Below are 23,010 nucleotides of genomic sequence, written 5' to 3' on the forward strand. Positions count from 1 at the left end.
TGACCATTGTATGTAATGTCTAAAATCAGTAGGAAGCTTTTAAAAAAAAGATTATTTTTGATTAATACATGATAAATGGCTTTGGTTAACTTTGATGGGTTAATTTGAATTGGTATTTTAAATGTGAGTCGAAACCGGGCATGATTCAACTTAGTTATCAGTTGAACAAATAGGAAAATTTCGGCCTGGGAATTTTATCATTTTTATATAACACTAAATTAATTTTTTTCCCAAAGAGCTACATTTAATATTTATTTTGGGAAACATAATACTATATAAAATAAATAAATAAATGAATTATGTTCAGTGGTATTACCAATCATAAATGTAGCATAATAGATACAGTATTTACTCATTATATTTAACAATTAATATTTTTAGAAATTCCGATCATTTATTTTATAATAACTAATATCGAGATTCTGTTTCTTTTCTTAAATTTGTTTCTTCTATATTTTCCTTTTATTTTCTCTTTTTTTGTAAATTTTCGCGATATTTTCGTTTTCCTTTCTTATTTTTTTCCTTCATATTTTCTATCCATTTTCTTGTGTCAGGCTGTTTTTTCCTTTTCATAATTTACATCCATCATTGCTCATTAATCATTCTTATTGTTATTCTTTCTCCTTTTACCTCTCTCCATTCTCATATTTTCCCACTTTCTCCCTTTCTCCATTTCTCCTTTATCTTTTTTTCATTCCCTATGTTTTTCCTTTCTCCCTTTCTCCCTTTCTCCATTTCTTCTTTATCTTTTTTTCTTCTCCCTTCTCCCTATATTTCTCCATTCTCCATTTCTTATATATCTTTTCTCTCATCTTTCTTTCTCCTTTTCTTTTTTCTCCTCTAGCATTCTATCCTTTTAGTTTAATCCTTTCCCCTAGAATTTTATTTTTGCATGACCTAAACACGGAAGTAAACCTCCCATTCCACCCCTTGACCGGATGTAGATCTCATGTCATGAGTTGCATAGTGGAGGGTAGGATGGAGGAGGAAGGGGGGGGGGAATTGATTCCTGTTTTAGGAGTAAAGGGGGATTATAATTATCGAATAGTGGATTGAAGCAGGTTGGGACCGAATATATACATGATTATTGATCAGGGTTGGGACCACCCCTTATAAAAGAGTAAAAGTTGCATATGGATAGATAGATAGATAGATAGATAGATAGATAGATAGATAGATAGATATTAGATAGATAGATAGATAGATAGATAGATAGATAGATAGATAGATAGATAGATAGATAGATAGATAGATAGATAGATAGATAGATGACTAGCTGGATCGTGATGAAAAACTGTTAAATTTGCTTTACACTGTAACAGGTGGATTTCCTTTTGTTAAATATAAACATAGTTCTCTTGTAAACTGGAATACAAAAAATAAAACTGAAAATTGTTATAAAGCCTCAAAATCGTTCTGGTAAACCTGTATCAACTATCTTACCTCTGATTTTAACATAATATTTTATATAATAATAAAAATTATCTTGAAGTTGATATTTAATATATTTAATCATAAATATGATTTCCTCAAAACTAAATCTAACTTTTTATTCAATCATTCATCTATTCATCCTTATATTCGAACCTACCCTATAGTATAACGTTGTAATTAGATATAATTTTCACAAGTCGATTCCTTACATCTGCTTTTCTTTGATTGAAATGATAACAGTAGAACAATAATTAACAGATTTATTTGGAAACCTTCCGAATTTTTTCTGACTTTTCCAACAAAATTTAAACGTCGGAAGGAAATTTTTCAGATTTAAATAAGTATGAATAGATAGTAAGAAAGTTAGTACTAGGACGGAAAACAAATTTGAACCGAAATATTTAGATTTATGTGTTTGTTTGTTTGTCCTCTTGGTCCGTTTGTGTCTCATGTTTTTGCAAAGATAGTGCCCTAACCCGACCCCAGCTTGAAAGATAAGAAGATTCTAATTTTATAAATAATAAACATTGAATGTCTTGTGAATCTATCAATATTAAGAGAACGTAATAATTTTCTTATAAAAGTATTTAATTGCGTTTTATTTACTCACCGCTTTCTTACTTACTAATATTTCCTTTCTTATTATTACTTCCTGCTCTAGTTGAGCACTAGCACTCTGGTTTACATATTATATTGTTTATTAAATATATTATTCTACACGCAAACAAACTATTAAACAAATTATCAAATTGTAATCAAAGAGGTTAACTCAGGAACAAAAATGGGGTAAAAGTTAAAAGTATTTTTCTTCAAAATTTTGATTTATATATTTTCGAAAAAAATCAATAACATTTAAAAAAAAAAAATATAATTTTTTTATTATTTTTAGACCCGGCAGTTGTGAGTGCAGATACATTAACCTGTGGAGAATGCAGGAAAAATTTTAAACTTCAGGTAACTTTACTAAATATATTTTATCATTATTTGTTTTAATATCATCATTAAAATATTGTAATTTAGTAGCTAAAAGCATTGTTGTAATAATAATTAAATATTCTAGGATTTAGCAGTTTTTATTCAGCACAAGGCCCTGAACTCGTGTAAGTATGAGAAGACTGACGAACAGGATGAAAATGACGCAAAATCTGAACCTTACGCAGCTCTGGGTAGTCCTAGTATCACGGGGTCAGGTCAGGTCGAGGAGGAATGCAGCGAACGGTCAGAGGACGCCAAGCGTCATTTGTTTTCTGACGCAGAAACCAACACTGTTTCATCTTCAGGTTTGTCAAAGTTTTTGGAGCGACATTAACTGTTTCACTTCTGCTTCCTGAGCCCTAAATTAGAAAACTTCTGCTCATCATATTTTGTATTTCAGCCGCTCATGCAGCCCCTATATTTTTGTTCCCCTTGCCATAAAATTATTTTCTCTTTGCCCAACATTTCTGTCCTTTATTTCAGCTCCCTTGGCCGTTATTTCGTCTCACTGGCCCTTTATTTCGGCTCCCTTGCTCTTTATTTCGGCTCCCTTAGCTCTTTATTTCAGCTCCCTTGGCCCTTTATTTCAGCTCCCTTGGCCCTTTATTTCAGCTCCCTTGGCCGTTATTTCGTCTCCCTTGGCCATTTATTTCGGCTCCATTGGCTCTTTATTTAGGCTTCCTTGGCTCTTTATTTCGGCTCCCTGAGCCATTTATTTCTTTATTATCAGCTTCTTTTCTGCCCCCTCAGCCCTAAATATTTACTCCCTCAGCTCTATTTTTCTGCTTCCCTGCCCTTATATTTCTGCTCCCCTGCCCTCATATTTCTGCTCCCCTGCCCTCATTTTTCTGCTTCCCTGCCCTTATATTTCTGCTCCCCTGCCCCCATATTTCTGCTCCCCTGCCCTCATTTTTCTGCTTCCCTGCCCTTATATTTCTGCTCCCCTGCCCCCATTTTTGTGTTCCTCCCACGCCCCCGACCAAACATAATTATTGAATCCAAATATTTAAATCTAACCCAAATTGTGAACCCGGTTACGCTGGTTCTCACAACTATAAACCTAAACTATTTTAACCTGATGTAGATTTATTCTCTTTAAATATTTACAGCCAGAACATGGGGAAGCTAGAGAAATATCATGCTCCAGTATTTTCATCTCAGTTTCAATTTTCAATCAAGAATTTTTTGTCCAATTAACCCAACTACCCCAACTACTCTTCATAAAAATTGAAATACCTTCTCTCTTATTCTATTTGTTATTTACCGTGAATGGTTTGAGAACTAATTTCTATATTTTTTGCTGGTAAACTGTCCGCCCAGCTCGTGCTCTTCAGAAATGAGTGTATAGACACAAAACAGGAATTGGAATTATAAAAGCTGGGCAGTTCAGTTCAGTTTTAAGGGTTCGGTCCTTATTCCAGAGAACTATGACTTTCGATCACAATTTGAAAATTAAACTTAATTTTTTCGCCTTTTTCTATTTTGTACTTTTTGTCGGCAAATGCGAAAAAGTATTAAAGGACAACTTCGTAAGTTTAAATATTGTTGAATTATATTCCAACACGTGATTGAATTCAAATAGAAGAAACCGAATGCATCTCGCCCTGGGTTAGTCCGGTGTGAGTTACAGGGTGTCTAAATAAACGTGACAGTGAGATGCAACTGAAAGGTCGTCTTTGAGCCTTGATAGCTGGGACAATGTTTATAAAAAACGCTTGCGCGACTTAAAAGCACATCGATTCAGGACTTTTAAGACTGGATCGATATTTAAGTGCTTAAATGCCTTTACCCTACTAAATCACAAATACTTTTTGTTGACTTAGGCATGAACATTTCAAAATCTACAACAAGCTTGTTTATAGGTTCAGGTTAAAAGAAGTATTTGGCAAAATGCTGATTTGCGCCCACAATCCTGATCACTGTTAAGAATGGTCACCACTTTATGGAAAACTTCTAAATCGTCGGAATATTTGTATTCAAATTAGGTTATTAATAATTCATGTAATCAATTTAAAATCTAAGAAGGTCATCAAGTTGTCTCTCAACTATCATGTTTAGTGGAACACACTGTATAGAAAACAAGATGGATGACGCGTGTATAAAATTAATCCCGGTGTATTTTTCTATTTTTCTAAAATCACCCTTTACAATCCCCCCTTGAACTATTCTCCTAGTTAGGGCAGCTTATCAAATAGGAAACCTGATACACCCATTTATATAGATCCTTCTATACAGCTTTATAAATATAATATATATAAATTATATTTCTGTTTTCAACTCTTATGATTTTATTTTACTAATAAATAATCAAAATATGATTTTATTAAGTAAACAAAAAGTTTAATAATCAGATAGAAAAATAAATAGAAAATAGATAAATGGATAGAAATAGATAAATAGATGGATAGATTATTCATATCCAATATTCATGTTGGTAAATATATTTGTAGATAGATAGATAAAACTGAAAGAAACTTGATATATAAATCGAGTTCTTTGTTTAAAAAGTATGTATCCTGCAATTCAATTGTTTATATTATATATCTATTTCTCCACCATTCTATTCATCTATTCTTTTAATTGTTTATTTAAAAGGAAACCTTTTAATTTAAACCCCCTTCTTTCTTCCCCTGGGCCCTTTGCCCTCCCTATGCTGAACCCTACTGGGGTATGAAATTGTTAAAGAAATTGCATCCTTCAACCCCCCTCCCCCTCCCCTTGTAAGGGGGTAAACATGATTTGTTTACGGCCGGAACAATTTTTAACCTTGAGTCTCGAAGGAGTGAGGTTTGCAAGGAATGCGACTAAAACGAATGGAAAATTCTCATAATATTTTTATTTTCTTGCTTTTAATAAGAAACAATAAAACCTGTATAAGTCCGCAGACCGACAAAGAAAAGCAATATTTTTATTCTAGAATAATATTTCTATTTTAAAGCATTAGTTCGAATCCCGGAGGGGGAGGATGCATACAAATTGCAAATACCTGGACATGTAAAAGCATATTTACCTGAAAAAAGACAAACTTAGATACAGGGTTACAACGAAAGATGAGACTTTAATGACCATCTCAACTATAATAATCTGAAGATTGAGCTTGGTTTTCTCCCTTTAATTTAACTTATTACTTGGTTAATTGAAAAGTTTGACGAAGAAAGAAACATGGTAACATCTGCAGGGAAAGTTAAATGTGTAAATAAAAACTGAATAAATTCCGTACGGTCGTCTCTGAAGTCTCTCTGTATCTTCCAAGTCGTACGATATAATTCTCATAATTGTATTTGTTTAGAACCTCGAGACTACACCTGCTCCTTCTGTCGTAGTAGCTCGGAGTCAGCCTGGGGTCTTGTACAGCATGTGCAGAGTGTACATGGAGTACAAATATATTCAGAGTCGGGGTTAAACAGTACAAAACTAGAAATCAAAGACGAGTTTGCTCTGCACAAAAAGTTATCCTACCCTGCCTGCTTCCCTCCTAACTCTGGAAATGGGATTCAAAATTTTCCATCTTTTTATCCTTCCCTCTCTCCTCATCTTCTCAGGAAACCATATGAAAGCTCACTTTTCCAACATATGCTTCCACCAAACCTTCATCCCTTGGTTAACCCATATCTAGGCCTGTCCTATCCTTTCCTAAACATCAACAAACCAAACATGAATACATCAACACAAAAAGGTAACGATTTAGTTATTTAAAAGTTTAATTTGAGTTCAAAATGCATGATCGTGATAATAGATGTAATAATTAATATAATAATTAATCTTCATGAAATTAATGATTGAAAGAATTAAAATATTAAACGGATTAAAAATGTAGGAGGATCTGATCCGAAGTTTGGAGGATACCTGAGTAGTCCACCCTCCTCCCATCCTCTCTACCAACCTCATTATCCTGCAACCCCAACCCCCTCTTCTCCAATTCCAACAGGAGATATAAGATCAAGTAAACCACTGGAGAAGAGCTTAAACCCATCTCCTGGAGTAAAAACCTCTGTATCTCAAACGTCTCCTTCCTCCGGATCCTTCTCCTCCAACTCAACCAACCTCTCCCTCTGCCTACCCTCGGACCCGGAGAAACCGGATTCTGGATCGGACGGAGGAAAGGAGGGAAGACCTTCATCAACAGGTTAAATATACATTCTCATTATTAATTATTTTGATAATTTATTTGTTTGAAAATATCTCTGATTTGAGGAATAGAAAAATCAACTTTAAAGCTTTCATTTCTATGTGATTTGTTTTCTTGTAATCATTAAATAATTAAAAAAAGATCATTTTTCTGAATTCAAGTCTCCAGAAGGGCTTGTTACATTTGCCAGGATATTTTTGCCATAGATACTTTCTGCCATAAGTAACACTTGCCATAATTACTTTTGCCATAATTCTCTATCTCTTACAAAGATATAAATCTAACTATTTTTTCAATAAATGCGCTAAATCTTGAAAATTTCCAACTTTAGTTTTCTAAAAATGCTGCCGGGAATCTCTAATACTGGAAGAAAGAGCTTGTCAAAGACAATACAATACTTTTCCAATAGAGCAGTAACTTAACCTTATTGCTCATGAGCTGCCCTCATTTAGATTTGTTAATTGTAGTCACAAAAATTATCATTGTAGTTGTTCAATAAAAAAAATGTATGGATGTTGATTATGGCAAATGTTACTTGTCAAGTGTAATGATAACAAATGTATAAGCACCATATGAAGAAATTCACATTTTGTTTAAGACACTGTGTTTAATTGTATCCTTGTTCAGGTGCTATTTCATCTGGAAGTGTTGATGAAGATCTAATTGAGACGGATGATCAGATGGATATAACAGATGAAGGTGATGATGTGGAAGAGGCTGAAGATCTCTCTATTAAACCCTGCCAGGAGCCTGGAAGCCCCACCAGCCAGGGGGAGAATGTGAGCAGTAGTCCGAGCAGTATGCTGGGTCTTCTAATTAATAAGTTCGGATTCAGTAACATTCAGGTTAGATTAGATTAATTTATGAATTCTTAATTTATTGAAGCAATTTCCCGCGTATTTGATCAATTGTTAAGAATGGAATGAACGTACAATTAATGTAATTGTTAACCCTTTAATCGCGAATTAATCCTAACCGGAGATATATTTTTTATCTAAAATTTGAAAACCTGTGGGCGCGACTTTTATGAAGCAACATAAGAATATCTGCACTTTACAGGACAAATTTTCAATTGTTGTCAATCATTCATGGCACTTATTAGAATAAATGGTCCCTTGCAATAATGTTTACAACCTTTTTATCAGCCTTAATTATTTATTTTATTATCTTATTATTTCAGGAATACCAAGAAGCGTACAGAAAAGCAGTAATGGAATCTGGAAATGAAAACAGGTATTAAATAGAATGTTTACCCTTCAAAGAATCAACATTGTTAGTGGTATTTTTATTTTTTTTAACCAATAAAATTTCAACAGAAAAGGTTAAAAACAAAATTTGTAATCTGTTCTTGAAGAGCTCATCCAGTTTCACTTCTGGAGGTTGAATTTAGGTTGTCAGACATAGCCACCCCTTTCCTTGAATCATTTATAATTTATCTTAAATCTCCGGAAAACTTAAACCCTTCAATTTAAAAGTTAAAAGTCGATGTGACTAAGCGGTATACCAACCAAAAGTTTTAGCCTCATGTTTTAATAAATACTTGTATTAGGTTTAAAGATCACTGGAAAGAAAACAACAATATATCTGGTCCAGACTCTCCGTATGCCCGGGAGCAGGAGAACCTGTTTGCTGGTCTCTGGGTTCCTGGAACTCCATCTACTCCTCCACAAGTAGGACGGGGGAGAGGGAGAGGAGGACGTAGATCCTCCCTGAAGGATATTACTCTACCTCCTCTACCTCCAGGTGTACAACTCCCCCTGATGGAACCTAGTGCTATTAAAGCTCTGGCTCAGAAAGGTCGACTAGACGCAATTTTTGACCCTACGGCTAGGAAAGAGATCATTTCTCGAGGTAGAAACGATACATGCGAGTACTGCGGAAAAGTATTTAAGAATTGTTCTAATCTGACAGTACACAGAAGATCCCACACTGGAGAGAAACCATATAAATGTGAACTATGTCCCTACAGCTGTGCACAAAGCAGTAAACTAACAAGACACATGAAAACCCACGGAAAAATGGGAAACAATGCGTTCAAATGTCGCTTTTGCGATATGCCGTTCAGTGTAGCCAGCACCTTGGAGAAACACATGCGGAAGTGCATTGTCCACCAGAAGCAGTCTAGTGCCTTAAATTTAGCAAAAGATTCATCTTAGACTTTTAATATTTAGATCATTTAAACTTTATACAGTTTTCTTTCTAACACAGTCTCTCTACAAATCTAGTTTTAACCCAATTGTCCCAAAAAATAGTGTGATAAATATGTAACAAAAATTGACCCAGCATTTTTGACAAATTTTATGGATTAAGAAGAGTAGGTAAATATTTGAACCTGGTAAACCATCCTAGTCCTAAACAATATACATATATCTAACCCTAATATTAACCTTACTCATCAACTTCTTGCATTTAAACATTATTTACCCAAACACATTTTGTAAAAGCAAATTGAGATTTTTTAAACAGCATTTCTGAAACTTGTTGCATTTTGTATTCAATGTATATATATTTTAATCTGCTCTTATATGTAAACACAGTAAATCTCTGTCCCCTAGTCCTTTGTCCTTTATTCTATCTAATTTATTTTAAACTTCTGTTTTCATCATGATGACTCACTTATCTTGAATTGATTTGATAAGATAAAACAAATACACGACTTATTTTTTTCAAAATATACTTAATAACTTTTTATACTAACATGCAAAAAAAACAGCCTTCTACTTAATGGATATAATTGGTGATAAATATTTCATTTCCCATGACTTTCCAAATACTTCTTTCTTGTCTTGTATGAATTACACAATAACTATTTATAACTCTGTTATTTTGGTTCGCAGTGTTATAAAGTTTTTGGACAGAAATTTTCTCTTTATCGAGAAAGTATAAGCCTTTTTGGATTTAATAGCACGTCGTGCCAAAATAATAGTGTCATAGGTAATTTCATGAAACGTTTGTGTACGTGTCTTATTTCAATGACTGTTTCTAGATCAAATAAGCTTTGAAACAAAGCAGAAGTCAAAATATAAAGTTTATTTCAATTTTATTTTTATTTCAATTGAAAAAAAATATTTTGGAAATATTCTTAATTTTTTGGAGAAAATCCGGGAACTAATCAAAACTTTAAAGCACACCACACGTACTATAATGTACAGCTAATTTAACATTTTAGCACATTCATTATGAAATTCACGATGAAGTGAGTAATAATGATAAAGTACACTATAGTTTCATAAAACAACTAAACTTTTTGTGCTAAACGTTCAACAATGATCTCGTTTTATTTGAAGAACATTTAGCATTGAAAGGGCGATTGTTATCTTTACTATTAAAACGTTGTCATTAACAATTTATTTTTATCCAGCTCCAAGGAATTGAGTCTTTGTAACAAACTCGATTTTTTAATACTTATATCTGTATAACCTAATAGTGTAAACCTTTGATATTTTAAACTTTGATTATTTGATCTAACAGAGTTAATCCATGGTTTGAAATGTCTATGGTTTTCGACATTGGGTTGCTTAGATATAAGGACAAGAAATTGAGAGTTTGTGACAAAGACTCAATTACTTTATTTTTTCCCTTCAAAATGTAAGACAAACTTTTTTCTTTTCGCATTTTTATTTATGTTTCCCCTCCTATTATAGTTCCCCTATGATTTGGCTGTGTAAAGATTCACCAAAGAAAGTAAATAAACTATTTAATATTATTTGTATTTGGTTTTTATTTCAATATCTACTGTTTATTATATCTTTACCCATAGACAGTGAAATAGACAAGACTGGACAAAAATGGGGTACACTTCATAATGTATGTTAAAGATAGATATTTTTTTACAGTGTACATATATCATGGCCGGTCATAACTCATAAACCGATTTGCCTCAAATTTAGATTGGGTAACTAGGTAGAACCACAAGAATATTCTTGGCTTAAAAATAACTTTAAAAGAGAAAGTTTTGTTCACAGGCAAAACGCTAGTTTGTTGATATAATACAGGATATCATGCATTGCTCGACTTTTAAGATTTTGAAAATCTGCGTATTATCTCTGATAACAAGAGGTTTGTATCGAGACAAGAATAGTGTACCAATTCTGCATTAAACCTTCTTTCAGATCAAATAGTTTAAGTTTGAAATATTAAGGTTAACAGTAACAGGTTTAGAAAATTAGAAAATTTGACTTTGTGGCAAAAACTCAATTCTTTTGGCGTGAAAAAATAATTTTTGAACATTTTTTGTTGATCGGGGTACAATGAAATATCAGCGGTTTAAAATTAACAGTTAAACGCTAACATTTTTACAAGAAAAGTACATTAAAAACTGAAGAAGTTTCATTTATATAGCAGATAAGATATACTGGATTTCCTANTCCTTTAACAGATAAAATTTACTTAAATCCTAGGTTTATTCTTTAACAGATAAAATATACTTAAATCCTAGGTTTTTCCTTTAACAGATATAATATACTTAAATCCTAGGTTTACCCTTTAACAGATAAAAGAACCAAGATCGATTCTTCTCATCATGAAATCTAAAAAACAGAAAGTAGATGAATACAAATAGATAGATAGATAGATAGATATGGATAGATAGATAAATAGATAGATTTGAAAGCTGCTGTACGACCAACCCGAATGATTAAATTTTAATTTGAAAACAGGTGCACTACACTACACTATACATAACATTTTAGAGATGTAATTGATTTAAATCTTAAAAGAGTTTTTATAAAAATCTTATTTATTGATAACTAGGCTTTATTAATGTAAAACTTCAAATTGGACTTAATTTCTGGTTCAAAATCGGCTAAGTTATCAAAAATCCTTTTTTTACAGGAAAATACATCAGCCTTGTAATCTTTCTAATACCATATATATAAATTAGCAGTCGTGCAATAAAACAAACAAAACAAACAATGTTTGACAACCCTACACTATTAATCCTTATAATGTTCAGCGAAACTTTATATAACACAAACTGTTTTCTTAAACTTTATACAGTACTAGCTTGGAACCTAAGCGTTGCCTAGATATCTAAATTTTCCTTGTAAAACTTACTTAACTAGCTCAGAATGCTTTAACCAATATAAGACTATTCTGTGATCCCAATTTGACTTCTTTAACATAATTTTTTAAACTTTTCTCTTTAATGCTTATTTGTCAGTGGATGAATTTCAAATGAAAAAGTAAGCGTAGTGTTAGGTTGTAGACATAGAGAATAGAATATATAGAGAGGAATTAAAAGAATCTCTCGGTATGGATTTTTTCAGTCCCTTTCAGCCTGAAAGGGAGTTCAAAGTGTACAAATCATGTAAATGTTCACAAATTATATGCAGTAGAGTACATTAATACAGTATGTTCCCTAGACTATCCATTTCAATTTCGAATTTTTTAAACTGTTAAATAAACTTTATAATGAATTAGGTGAATAAAAACATCATTTGATTTATAGTTATAACGGAAAATCATCGTTTGTAAAGTGGAAGGCATAGAGTCTATGTGAAATGATCATTGGTCAATTATGAAACCAGCCTATTTCATAATTTGGTTTTCTTTTAACAATAATTTTAGATTTTCTATAAAATGATATTCCAGGGCCCAAAAGGTTATGTAGCATAAATATGTGAAGTACACCTGCAGTATGGAAACAGTACAACAAAATGGCTGTTTTACACTTTTTTCTAATAAATTCCTCTCTATTTATTCTATTCTCTATGGTTGTAGACCAGAATGCGATAGAATTCAAATGGAAAAACCTGAACGCCTATTATTCCAAGGTGGTTTTCGTGGTTATACCTAGTTCACCGATCAAAATTTGAGGCTAATCCATCCAGGGTTCTGAAACTGTATAGTTCTGAAACTGTAAGTTCTGAAACTGTATAGTTCTGAAACTGTATAGTTCTGAAACTGTATAGTTATGAAACTGTATAGTTCTGTAAATGTATAGTTCTGAAACTGTATAGTTCTTAAACTGTATAGTTCTGAAACTGTATAATTCTGAAACTGTATAGTTCTGAAACTGAATAGTTATGAACCTGTATAGTTATGAACCTGTATAGTTCTGAAACTGTAGAGTTTTTAATTAGTATAGTTCTGAAACTATATAGTTCTAGAACTGAAATAGTTAAGTTCTCAAAATGTATAGTTTTGAAACTGGATAGTTTTGAAACTGTATATTTCTAAAACTTTAGAGTTCTGAAACTGTATAGTTCTGAAACTGTATGGTTCTTTAAATGTGTAGTTCTAAAACTGTGTAGTTCTTAAACTGCATAGTTCTGAACTGTATAGTTAGGAAACTTTAGAGTTCTGAAATTGTATAGTTCTGAAACTGTATAGTTTTGAAACTGTATAGTTCTGAACCTGTTTAGTTCTGAAACTGTATAGTTCTGAACCTGTATAGATCTTTAACTGTATAGTTCTGAAACTGTATAGTTCTGAAACTGTATAGTTCTGAAGTTGTATGGTTCTTAAAATGTGTAGTTCTAAAACTGTTTAGTTCTAAAACAGTGTAGTTCTTAAACTGTATAGTTCTGAACTGTATAGTTATGAAACTTTAGAGTTCTGAAATTGTATAGTTCTGAAACTGTATAGTTCTGAACCTGTATAGTTCTAAACCTGTATAGTTCTGAACCTGTGTAGTTCTGAACCTGTATAGTTCTGAAACTGTATAGTTCTGAACCTGTATAGTTCTGAAACTGTATAGTTCTGAACCTGTATAGTTCTGAAACTGTATAGTTCTGAAACTGTATAGTTCTGAAACTGTATAGTTCTGAAACTGAATAGTTATGAAACTGTATAGTTCTGTAAATATGTAGCTCTGAAAATGTACAGTTCTGAAACAGAATAGTTCTGATAATGAAAATTTAGATATTCAAAGAAAAGAGTGAATTGGTAGATAAGTAATGTGGCTAAAATTAGTTAAACAAATAATTGTTTTGAATTTTACACTGATAACCCCTGTTTACTGTAATGATACGCTAATATGCAAATTCTTTACTATTTATGTAAGTTTAGCTTGTGCCTGTAATTCAGGCATCAGGCCTGGTTTTTATGCATGAATTCAGGCCAATATGCCTGATGAATACATGATAAGATGTTAGATATAACCTCGAAAACAATCATAGAGGAGAATATTTCCTAACTCTTGACAAAAGAATTTTTATTTTATTTTGAAATAAATACTTGCCAACGGGTATTTTAATAATACATTTTATTTTGCCATAAATTTGTGAGAGAAAGCAATCTGATTGGATTTATTGATTTCATGTTTATAAATATTACATAATCATGTAGAACACACAAATAAATTCCTCAATTGGCTTCGATTTATGTCAAAACCTTCCCTTGTATCAGTTCATGCAACCGGTACACACTGCATAACCCGCCAATACCATGCAGGTTTGTATTCAAAACTTTTTATTTATTCTTTTTAATTTTATCAGCTCTTTAAGGGGATTGTTAAGGAAAAGTGAAAGCGGGTATAGGTTCAACATCAGCATTTCATGAGTTGATCGAGACCTATAAGAGCTCTATCTGGGTTCCTGTCTCGAGATATTGATATAAAACTTTGCCAAAATTATACAAGGTATATATAAAAGATTTGACATAAGATTCTAAGTTTAAAAAAGATCATATTCAGCAAATACGCAACCAATTTTTTCAAAAATCGTAATTTTTTTTTAATCGAATTTTTTTTCTTCATAAAACCAGATTTTTTTATTTGATTTTTAAAAATCCACTGGCAACGCCGGGCACCTTAGCTAGTCAATAAAATAATTGATACGTTCATATCACGAGACCAGAATACCCACTAATGGCAGTGCGATATCATTGTCACGTGTCTCCGTCTTTTTATTTTTCCTAAACAGTCCTTTTAATTCCCTTAATTCTTTAGTTTTGATTATAAAAAGCATAACTTTTTAAACTTTGATTGTCTAATCACTATATCTTTGCAACTAAATGTCAATATAGGAATTATGTTGGATTAAATAGTCTAAGTTTGAAATATCAAAGGTGTAGACCATCAGGTTGCAAAGATATATTAGAATTTAAAAATCTAAGTTTGTTTCTAATTTCTGTAAAAACATTATTAATTTGGTAAAAAACAATCTTTTTCTTTAGATAGATAAAATGGCATAAATACAGACCAATTACTGATCTTGATTGATTCTAGGCTGCATGGTTATATATACTTTACTATCGTGCAAATATTTTACCTTTAAATATTGCACATACACAAAATATTGTGAACAAAGCCAAAAGTTTATAAAGATTTTATTTTAGACTAGCTTGGGAACCTAGGGTTGCCCAGGTTTGTCATAGTTACTATTGCCGTTTACCCGCGCTTTGTATTGAATTAAAATTTTAGTTACTCAACTTAGAATCTCAAAACCAAACTAAGAACATTTCCGTGGTTCTCCCGAGGTCCCCAATCAAAATTTGAGGCAAATCTGTCCAGAGGTTCCTGACAAACAAACAAACAGACAAACAGAGATTACTACTGATATAGATAACAAACTGGAAAAATATCGAAAAGCTCGGATTTCACATGAAGCGTTCTTACTTGTTTTCGTTATTTTATTACCTTAGTTGAGTGTGCGTGAGTAAAGGGGATCTGACTGGATGTGTAATATGCAATGTCAAATATGGAGCACACCCATAAACATCTACAACTACGGAATATATATACTGCATGTCAGGCCAAAAATATACAAACTAAGTCATAAAATTTTTTTTTTTCAAATTACAAACCAAAAACAAAATCAAATATATGTATTTTTATTTAGAGCTTAAAAATATACAATTGACTCGGTCGAATTATTTTATGTGGACTCTTTAATGACTCGGGAGGGGGAGGGGGGGGGGGATCAAAACGATTCTTAATATAGGCACTTAAATATACCTTTTTATAAGTACATTTTGCAATGATGTTTAGTAATTAAATGATTTTCGATTGAAATATTAAAAGGAGGATGTATTATAAAAATACTTCAAGTTTATGATGTTGAATAATGTTGAAGACTGTAAACAAAACCATTCTTCAAAAGTTTCTATAAATATGTAATTTGTGGGAAACTAGTTTAAATACTAAATACAAGAAAACTTTAAACTTTTTGATTATTATTTAGCAGAGGAAAATTTCTTATATTAATCATTTTTCCACTTTAATTTTTATTTTATTTTCTTTGTTTTTATTAAATCTCAGCAACCCTACCATATCTTTGATATTTAACTGAACCACCTCATTGAGATTTTTCTTCATCATAGATAGGACGAGATTGCGTGATTTTATGAGGATAAAAATAGTATTTTAGTCCTAAAAGAGATAAATATGCATTAGGAATCATACTTGCATTAAAACTGGTGGTTTAAAAAAATCTGGCGGAATTTAAGAGAACTTATTTGACGTATTTTTTGTAAAAGCAAAATGACACAACAAATACACTAGATTACTGTTTAGATACTTAACAAAGGGTGAAATCGGATGTTTACAGTTTTCCTATGTTACAATTTTTTGGGAACACTCTGCAGTTTCAGTATTACTTTCACAGAAGAAGAGATACGCCCCCGCCGCCCCTCCACCCTCCGCCCCTCCCCCCTCGTCCGGTTTTAAAGGGAGGTGTGTCTATCCTAGATTCATGCACGTTTGTATTTAATCTATGCATCACAGGGTTATATCAATTAATTCTAGGCTTAAGTCCTATTTTAAACTCCGAATCAAATTTAAACCCTGGCGTGAATTTGAAAATATCATTTATTGCCGTCTCAAAAATGCCTAAAACGTTGTAATTGTTCTGCAGACTGGATAAATGATTTCACACTCATGTCAAATACAAAAATTCTAAATTCTCTTTCATTTCAAGAAATACAAAATTGCGTGTTTGTTAGAAAACATAAACAATTTAAATTATCCTCAGCATTATGCTAAATTACAGGGCAAGTATGTGAGGCTTTATCCTATTAAAAATTTAGGTTAAACCAGGATAAAAACAAGTTATTATGAAACTAAAATGATGTTTTTTTTTGTGAAAACAAGTATGGCTTAACTTCAAAATCATAGTTAATCCTTAAAAATGGCGAAACATTTGTATTTTATTATATTCCCTTCAGAAAAATATAGAATGACAGAGAAAATTTCGAATTTTTTTATAAATGTAGGGGATATTAGTTCTAAAACTAACACTTGGCCCATTGTTAGAAATGGGCCAAATCTGCAAAGTTATCTTTTCAAGAGTATTTATCTTTAATTCCAAAACAAAATTTTACCATATTTTAATAAAAAATGGCAAAAACTTAATATTGAAACAATAAATGCCAATTCTAAACTAATAATAAGGTTTGAGAATTTGTTTTTGATGATTCATGATTTCATTTTCGAACATATCTCTATTTTGAAACAGTTATTGGATTTCAGCTCATGTTGCGTTTTCGGAACAAATCTTGGGTTTGAGACAATTACTGGAATTCATATCAATGTCAATTGTTAAGCGTTCGCACACTTACGTAACAAAACAAGATTTTTTGATAAGGTAAAATATAAACAAAATAAAGAATAAAAGCAAACTGTTATTTTATAATTTTAAAATCAATTTATCATTGAGAAATCCAAATATTAATATCATTTGTTCTGACAATATATAGATTTAAAATGCTTGAAAATAAATCATCGATATTCTCTAATTTAAAAAATAAAAGGTGAAAACTTGGATTCCAGAAATATTTTAGGAGTTAATTTAGTCTTCATAAGATATTCAGTGATTTATTTTGTAAGTTATATGAAAGTGAGTTTTGTTCTGAATTGCGGATTATACTCAAAATGGGTAAAGTGGGGTCTTGTCTCGAAAACGTGACAATGTTTCAAATACAAGATCTGTTCAAAAATTGAAAACCTGACATTGTCTTGAAAACGGTCAAGAGATTTAACATAAAAGAACTCCTATTTTAATTTTGATTTAAAAAAAAGTTTAAAATTGGGAGTTATTGTCCTCGTCATGTTTAATACAATGTTGGTTATAGTTTTTACTGTCGACTTTTACTCTGGATATGGGACGGGATCCCAATAATCCAGTGTTTTCATTTCTGCCCATTTCTAACACTCATTGTTAGTTTTGGAACTAATGTCCCCCTGAAATGTAAAACATTTTTAAATAAAATTTGAGATTGCTAACAATTCGTCTAAACACTTTTTTTCACATTCTATTTTCAAATTAAAACAATTCGCAATTTTGAAATAATTTTTAAACATTGTTTTTTATAAATCAGTGTCGTCCAGATACTCTCTTTGCTTACATCATCCTTGAGGTTAATAAATTGACATACAATGCAGAGATATTTTCTTTCTTTAGCCTAATTTGAGGTTTATAGGCAGAGTCTACTTTGTATACTGTTTGATCTGAACCAAGATGAATGATTGATTTCTGCATATTGATCTAAACCCTACCCCTCCCAACATTAAGTCTATTCTAGCCTAGCCCTAGGCTTCTTACAGAATAATCATAATCATTAAAAAATTTTAAAAACATGTGTTTAATTTTTACAACATATTCAGAGCAATATCAAATTTTCGACGATGACAAATCGGTTCATCCCTAGTGCAGTAAATAATCGATGTTTTCTGACCCCTCTGAGTTTTTATACAAAATTTTAAAATAAGACCGATATTAACCGATTTTTTAAAATTTAAACATTTCATAAATTATCTATGATTAAGAATATTTTATTTAGGTCGGTTTCACTATTTAAAATCTTAAAGTTGTGATCGATATATTGTTGGTCGGTATTTAACAATGATGAGGGCGTTTACCAGTAGAGTGTACTCATAACATGGTCATCAGACCTTTTTACTGGGTACATAGATGACCCCCTTCATACATCTAGTGATTGATGTATATTCTAGTTAAACCTGGTCTATACTACAGTATTCAATACCATAATAGCATTAAACCAGGTCTATACTACAGTATTCAATACAATACTAGCATTAAACCTGGTCTATACTACAGTATTCAATACAATACTAGCATTAAACCTGGTCTATACTACAGTATTCAATACAATACTAGCATTAAACCTGGTCTATACTACAGTATTCAATACAATACTAGCATTAAACCTGGTCTATACTACAGTATTCAATATAATACTAGCAGTAAACCTTTTTCTGCAATATTTAAATTCACAAACAAATTAATTTAATTTTAAAAGATTCAAGAATCCTGGAAAAAGTATTATTCAAATAATATTCTCTTTTAATAAGTATGTATACATGTAAAGAACACGCACGAAATTTACACTTCTGACGTTTATCATAAAGAAACAAAAAAGCATAAAAGACATAAAAAAGATCCTACAAGCATGATGATAATAAAAATATAAAATATTTGTATTATATCTAACCTTTGGTTTGGACACTTTAATTATGTTTTCAGGGATACACATTCTTTTAAAACAATTTTATAATTTTAGACTTCGTTTACATTTTTCATTGCAAACATGTATCGTAGCTGGGTTTTAATTGCAGGGAGTATAAACCCCCCTGAGATTTTTATCTATATAACCATGGTTTTCAAACCATAGAATGGTTCCGGAGAACCAACCTTTGGTCAACCGGTATAATCTCTTAACAAAAACTTTACAGTCGTTTACTTTCTTTAAGTTTTTAATTTTCTGGGTTAGGGGTTTAAATATCTTTTCATATTTTAGTTTGAGAGGTTAGTGATGAAGATACAGCCCTAATACATAAACTGTTGTTTACATCTATAATATGGAAAAGTCGTGAGTTTGAGATGACAACTAGTATATATTTCACATGGTCAGATATACCTTATTCAAAGATAGATAGATAAATAGATATACACATATTGATACCTTATAGATATAATACATATGTAGATTATTATGTATCAAATCTCAGAATAGGAATAGGGTTAAATGTGGTATAGACGAAATATATATAACAAAGAAATCCTAGAATAGTACAGAATATCCTAGAATACTACAGAATATCCTAGAATACTACAGGATATCCTATAATACTATAGGATATGCTAAAATACTACAGGATATCCTAGAATACTAAAGGATATCCTAGAATACTGCAAGAAGTCCTAGAGTACTGCAGGATATCCTAGAATACTACAGGATATCCCAGAATACTACAGGATATCCTATAATACTATAGGATATGCTAAAATACTACAGGATATCCTAGAATACTGCAGGAAGTCCTAGAGTACTACAGGATATCCTAGAATACTACAGAATATCCTAGAATACTACAGTATATCCTAGAATACTAGAGGATATCCTAGAATACTACAGGATATCCTAGAATACTAGAGGATATCCTAGAATACTACAGTATATCCTAGAACACTACAGTATATCCTAGAGTACTTCAGGGTATCCTAGAATACTAGAGGATATCCTAGAATACTACAGTATATCCTAGAATACTAAAGGATATCCTAGAATACTACAGGGTATCCTAAAATACTACAGGATATCCTAAAATACTACAGTGTATCCTAGAATACTACAGTATATCCTAGAATACTACAGGATATCCTAGAATACTACATGATATCCTAGAATACTACAGTATATCCTAGAATACTACAGGATATCCTAGAATACTACAGGGTATCCTAGAATTACTGCAAGAATACTACGTTGTATACTGGAAATGGTATCGAGTCCAAACCCGTGTACTATAACTATAAACTATAAACTGCAACTGCATGAACTACAATAAATGTTTAGAACGTAGATGCAAGTCTTTCAATATTTTGCGAACTATTCTCCTCGCTCCAATCTTGCAATTCGCGGCAAATTGTTCGCAGAAGAACTAAATCTTAGCAAAATTTCACGAGAAAAATATTTTGCAGTGTTTTGGTCGCGACTAGAATTATCGTTCTGGGAAAAGTGCAGTAGCTAGAGAACTTTGAGACTCTAGATATAGATAGGTTAACCTACACTAATATAGGTAATAAAATATACTACAAACTAATAGCTTAAAGAACGAGACAAATAGAAGTTAAAACCGAAATACATCTAGGAGCGTTCTGTAATTGCATATTTCACATTGAAATATGCAATATTTGAAATATAAATGCAGTACACACATTCGTTTAAAATAAATTTATTATATTATAATAAAGATTTATTTATTCACACAAAAAATACACATGAACTTCAATATTGAATTGATTTCGTACATTGTAGCTCGGAGAAATTAGACGTTGTTGCCATTTAATTCTATAATTTCCAGATAATCAGTTTAAGCATGAAAAATAAAAATCCAAGACTTAAACCAACTCGCAAAGACCCTGACTCAAAGATAAACAAACTCACACCCTGGCTTCATAACAGAAAAACTTACACCCTGGCTCCACAACAGACAAACTAACACCCTGGCTCCACGAACAAACAAACTCACACCCTGGCTCCACAACAGACAAACTAATACCCTGGCTCCACAAACAAACAAACTCACACCTTCACGTTAAACTAGGAAATTGCACTTTAAGGTTATTTTCTGATTGCTTTGAATTTCTAAAAAGTAACCCAGTACATTTTCTTCTCTTATACTTGGGTGTAAAATCAATACCAGGGAGCTACAAGGTCACAAAGTTGTGCAGGTAATATTGCATACATTTGACCTAATCATTTGTTTTAGTTTCCAGTGCCCTGGCTCCACAAACAAACAAATTCACACCCCTACTCAACAAACAAACAAACTCACACCCTAGCTCCACAAACAAACAAATTCAAACCCTGACTCCACAAACAAACAAACTCACACCCTGGCTCCACAAAAAAACAAACTCACACCATGGCTCAACAAACAAACAAACAAACTCACACCCTGGCTCCACAAACAAACAAATTCACACCCCTACTCTACAAACAAACAAACTCACACCCTAGCTCCACAAACAAACAAATTCAAACCCTGACTCCACAAACAAACAAACTCACACCCTGGCTCCACAAACAAACAAACTCACACCCTGGCTCCACAAAAAAACAAACTCACACCATGGCTCAACAAACAAACAAACAAACTCACACCCTGGCTCCACAAACAAACAAATTCACACCCCTACTCTACAAACAAACAAACTCACACCCTAGCTCCACAAACAAACAAATTCAAACCCTGACTCCACAAACAAACAAACTCACACCCTAGCACCACAAACAAACAAACTCACACTTTGGCTTCACAAACAAACAAACTCACACCCTGGCTTCACATACAAACAAACTCACACCTTGACTCCACAAACAAACAAACTCACACCCTGGCTCCACAAACAAACAAATTCACACCCTGACTCCACAAACAAACAAATTCACACCCCGACTCTACAAACAAACAAACTCACACCCTGGCTCCACAAACAAATAAATTCAAACCCTGACTCCACAAACAAACAAACTCACAACCTGGCTCCACAAAGAAACAAACTCACACCCTGACTCCACAAACAATCAAACTCACACCCTGGCTCCACAAAGAAACAAACTCACACCCTGGCTCCACAAACAAACAAATTCAAAGCCTGACTCCACAAACAAACAAACTCACACCCTGGCTCCACAAACAAACAAAATCACGCCATGGCTTCACAAGCAAACAAATTCAAACCCTGACTCCACAAACAAACAAACTAAAACCCTGGCTTCACAACAAACAAACTAACACCCTGGCTCCACAACAAACAAACTAACACCCTGGCTCCATAACAGACAATCTAACACCCTGGCTCCACAACAGACAAACTAACACCCTGGCTCCACAACAGAAAAAATAACACCCTGGCTCCACGAACAAAGAAACTAACACCCTGGCTCCACAACAAACAAACTAACACCCTGGCTCCACGAACAAACAAACTAACACCCTGGCTCCACAACAAACAAACTAACACCCTGGCTCCACGAACAAACAAACTAACACCCTGGCTTCACAACAAACAAACTAACACCCTGGCTTCACAACAGACAAACTAACACCCTGGCTTCACAACAAACAAACTAACACCCTGGCTCCAAAACAAACAAACTAACACCCTGGCTCTACAACAGACAAACTAACACCCTGGCTCCACAACAGACAAACTAACACCCTGGCTCCACGAACAAACAAACTAACACCCTGGCTCCACAACAAACAAACTAACACCCAGGCTTCACAAACAAACAAACTAACACTCTCACGTTAAACTAGGAAATTGCACTTTAAGGTTATTTTCTGATTGCTTTGAATTTCTAAAATGTGACCCAGTATATTTTCTTCTCTTATACATGGGCGTAAAATCAATACCAGGGAGCTACAAGGTTACAAAGTTGTGCAGGTAATGTTGCATACATTTGACCTAATCATTCGTTTTAGTTTCCAGTGCCCTGGCTCCACAAACAAACAAATTCACACCCTGGCTCCACAAACAAACAAATTCACACCCTGACTC

The 23,010-nt window shown here is 32.6% G+C and overlaps 1 protein-coding gene across 1 annotated transcript; it reads left to right on the forward strand.

Annotated features, from left to right (window-relative positions):
• Window positions 1–2,323: 2,323 nt before the first annotated feature.
• Window positions 2,324–9,506, forward strand: LOC111712505 (uncharacterized; the record flags this gene model as incomplete). The annotated part of the gene is given in 7 exon segments (XM_023487140.1): window positions 2,324–2,388; window positions 2,495–2,714; window positions 5,699–6,085; window positions 6,227–6,535; window positions 7,166–7,383; window positions 7,719–7,771; window positions 8,088–9,506. Coding segments are annotated over 7 exon segments (1,859 nt in total), but the record flags the coding sequence as incomplete, so codon positions are not given.
• Between the last annotated feature and the right edge of the window lie 13,504 nt (window positions 9,507–23,010).

Source organism: Eurytemora carolleeae, unplaced genomic scaffold (genome assembly GCF_000591075.1).
Source record: "Eurytemora carolleeae unplaced genomic scaffold, Eaff_2.0 scaffold1275, whole genome shotgun sequence".
NCBI lineage: Eukaryota > Metazoa > Arthropoda > Copepoda > Calanoida > Temoridae > Eurytemora > Eurytemora carolleeae.